Source organism: Sinocyclocheilus rhinocerous, unplaced genomic scaffold (assembly GCF_001515625.1).
Source record: "Sinocyclocheilus rhinocerous isolate Xijiao unplaced genomic scaffold, SAMN03320098_v1.1 scaffold1830, whole genome shotgun sequence".
Taxonomy (NCBI): domain Eukaryota; kingdom Metazoa; phylum Chordata; class Actinopteri; order Cypriniformes; family Cyprinidae; genus Sinocyclocheilus; species Sinocyclocheilus rhinocerous.
Window position 1 is genome coordinate 233,351 of NW_015650704.1, and position 3,264 is coordinate 236,614.

The window sequence follows — 3,264 nt, forward strand, 5'->3', positions numbered from 1 at the left end:
AGAACCAGTACAAGATGATTGTCCTGAATAAATATCACAGCACACCTCCAATATTTACAGTATAAACAAACAATATTAAAAACACGATAGAAGCAAAGGAACGGATGCGTGACGAGCGAGCGATGACGAGCTTTGGATCGATGATGATGATGATGATGATGATGATGATCACGGCTGTGACCTCATTCCTCCGAATCTTATGAGATTTCATATGTTACACAATTTACAGCAAAACACACTCGCGTCGCATTCAACAACCAATCGGGTTTATACAGCAGAAGCATTTCAGCCAATCACAGCACACTCGCCTCATTAATATGTAAATGAGGCTCATTATAGTATTCATGAGGATCCGCTGCGTCGTGCAAATCTGTGTTCGGCAGGAATCTTGTGAATTCCTTCAGTTGAAGGAAGGAGTCTGTTAGCATCAGGGAAAAGGAACGACAATCTGCTCTTTACAGGCTTGATGCATCCAGACACAAGAAGTTTCATTGTGAAGAAATACAAGCCGACTGTGCACACACACACACACACACAGAGCGTCGGTCCATCAGCCTGAGTTCAGATACTCTAAAGCCACTTCATAGCAGAACTTGTACTGATCCTGCAGAAAGACACAGAAGACACGCGTTAAATTATACCACATACAATAAAATTAGGAAGCACTAGAAAAAAACTGTAGATTTTTTCCCCTGAACATCCTGAATCAGTGTTATTTTAGTACATTTAGTCATTTAGCAGATGCTTTTATCCAAAGCGACTTACAAATGACAATAGAAGCAATCAAAACTAACAAAAGAGCAATGATATTTTTAATAATTTTTTTCTTTCTTTGTTTCTTTCATTTTAAAAATATGTCTGTATGGTTTTTATACATTTTTATTCCATATTAATTTTGTTGTGCGTTTTTGTCATTATTATTATTATTATTATTATTTTTTTAGTTTTTCAAAAATAATTCTATATGTTTTTTTTTTTTTCTGTATTATTTATAATTATAATTTGTTATAGTTTTAGTTTGAGTTATTTTTGTACATCAACTTTTTAAATGTTATTTTTCCTTCTATTTTATTATGCACTCTTAAAACTAAAGCTGCTTAGAAGGTGCTTCACAGCGATGCCACAGAAGAACCATTTCTGGTTCCACAAAGAACCATTCAGTCAAAGAACATCTCTTTCTTAGCTTTTTATAATCTGAAGAACCTTCTTTCGCCACAAAGAAGCTTTTGTGAAACAGAAAGGTTAAAGGTTCTTTATGGAAGCATTTAGACAAAAAGGTTCTTCTATGGCATCACCGTGAAGCACCTGTATTTGTAAGAGTTTGTCTGTATAGTTTTTATACATTTTTATTTTAGTTTTAGTTTTGTACATCAAGTTATTTAGTTAAAATTTGATTAATGTTGTTGTGTGTTTTGGTCATTTTTTTTTCTTTCTTTTTTAAAATGTCTATACATTTTTTTTAAATAATTTTTAGTTTTGCAAAGATAAGTTTATTTATATATATGTGACCCTGGAGCACAAAACCAGTCATAAGGGTCAATTTTTCGAAATTGAGATGTATGCATCCTCTGAAAGCTGAATAAATAATATTTCCTTGATGTATGGTTTGTTAGGATATTACAATATTTGGCTGAGATACAACTATTTGAAAATCTGGAATCTGAGGGTGCAAAAAAATCTAAATATTGAGAAAATCATCTTTAAAGTTGTCCAAATGAAGTTTTTAGCAATGCATATTACTAATCAAAACTGAAGTTTTGATATATTTACGGTAGGACATTTACAAAATATATTTACTTAATAATGATTTTTGGCATAAAAGAGAAATGTATAATTTTGACCCATACAATGTATTGTTGGTTATTGCTACAAATATACCCCAGCGACTTAACACTGCTTTTGTGCTGCAGGGATACATATTATATTATTTTATTTAAAGTTTGTTGTTGTTGTTTAAATCAAGTACCAAAGTCTTTCAGAAAGGTTCTCTTGTTATGGTTTAGTTGTAGTTAGCAGTAATAGCTGAGTGGTCAGTGAGCTGTGAGTCAGTACCAGCAGATCCACCATGTTGGGCTTGTTGTTGCGCAGGGTTTTGACGGCGTGAAACACATCGACCGAGCGCTGATGCCGCAGCATTTCACTCACGATGCTGATGGCACAAAACGTCCCGCTGCGACCGCCGCCGTTCCTGACGGGACCAAAGACAACACGCTTCAGATGAAGACCTCGGCTCTGACCGATGCTCAGTCATAATAAACGCTGTTATCGTCACATAAACAGACTCACGGTCCTGCTGAGATTCAGTGATCGAGCAGAAACACAATACTTGACGTCTTTAATGCATTATAAAGCATTTCATAATGTATGTTATAATGCAATATATCTTTTTGTAATTAAAATGCATTACACTATTTGCAGGTTCTGTTACATATGAAGTTGTTTTCATGTGTTTTACTGAATTATACTTTTTAAAGGCAAAACAAGGAATAGACAAGAAGTATAATGTATTATAACTATGGTGATAATTAATTGTGAGATCATAGAATGCATTATAAAGCCATAATTAATGCATTAAAATACTTTTATAATACATTACATATGAAGACTTCAAGTAAAGTGTTACCTTTTTTGTTTAATAAACCCATAAAAATAAACACAATCATAAAACAAATAAATAAATAAACAATTAATAATATTATTTAAAAAAATCACTGTATATTTGTTTGTCGATAAATAAGCATGCTCATCTAACAAATTTTTATAACTCATTTTCTTTTTTCTTTTTTTTAACTGATAATAGTAATGGAAACATTTTATACAGAGGTGAACATTGCTTTTACTCTGCAGATGTGTTTATTTGATGTGAAGTCTGATGCCGCTGTGGCGCAGTGAGTGTGTTAGGCCACTAGATGGAAGTGTTTCCCTTCACATCACATCAAACTCACAGCAGTCAATCAAAGGCAGGGGGGCCCAACCCTGCTCCTGGCGATCGACTGTCCTGCAAAGTTCAGCTCCAACCCTAATCAAACACACCTGAAGCAAATAATTAGGGTCTTCAGGATCACTTAAAAATTATGCTTCCTGCTGTGATCAGAGAGGATTATGGGATTGTGTGAGGAGGAGTCTGACGCGCATATGTGTTGCACTGATATTACTAATCATTCTGAAAATTTACCATGGTAACCATAGTGTTCATTGTAGAAAAGCTGAGTTTAAGTGTGTGTGTGTGAGAGTGTGTGTGTGCGTGCGTGTGTGAGTGCGTGC

General features: G+C 34.3%; 1 protein-coding gene across 1 annotated transcript in view; it reads right to left on the reverse strand.

Moving 5' to 3' along the window:
- Positions 1-523: 523 nt before the first annotated feature.
- Positions 524-3,264, reverse strand: part of LOC107712392 (receptor-type tyrosine-protein phosphatase mu) — a 251,734-nt gene continuing 248,993 nt past the window's right edge. Inside the window, exons 30-31 of the mRNA XM_016517630.1 lie at positions 2,053-2,188; positions 524-604 (exon numbers count right to left, since the gene is read on the reverse strand). Of these exons, the coding sequence (XP_016373116.1) occupies positions 551-604; positions 2,053-2,188 (190 nt within the window). The 3' untranslated portion in view covers positions 524-550. The remainder of the gene's footprint in view (positions 605-2,052; positions 2,189-3,264) is intronic.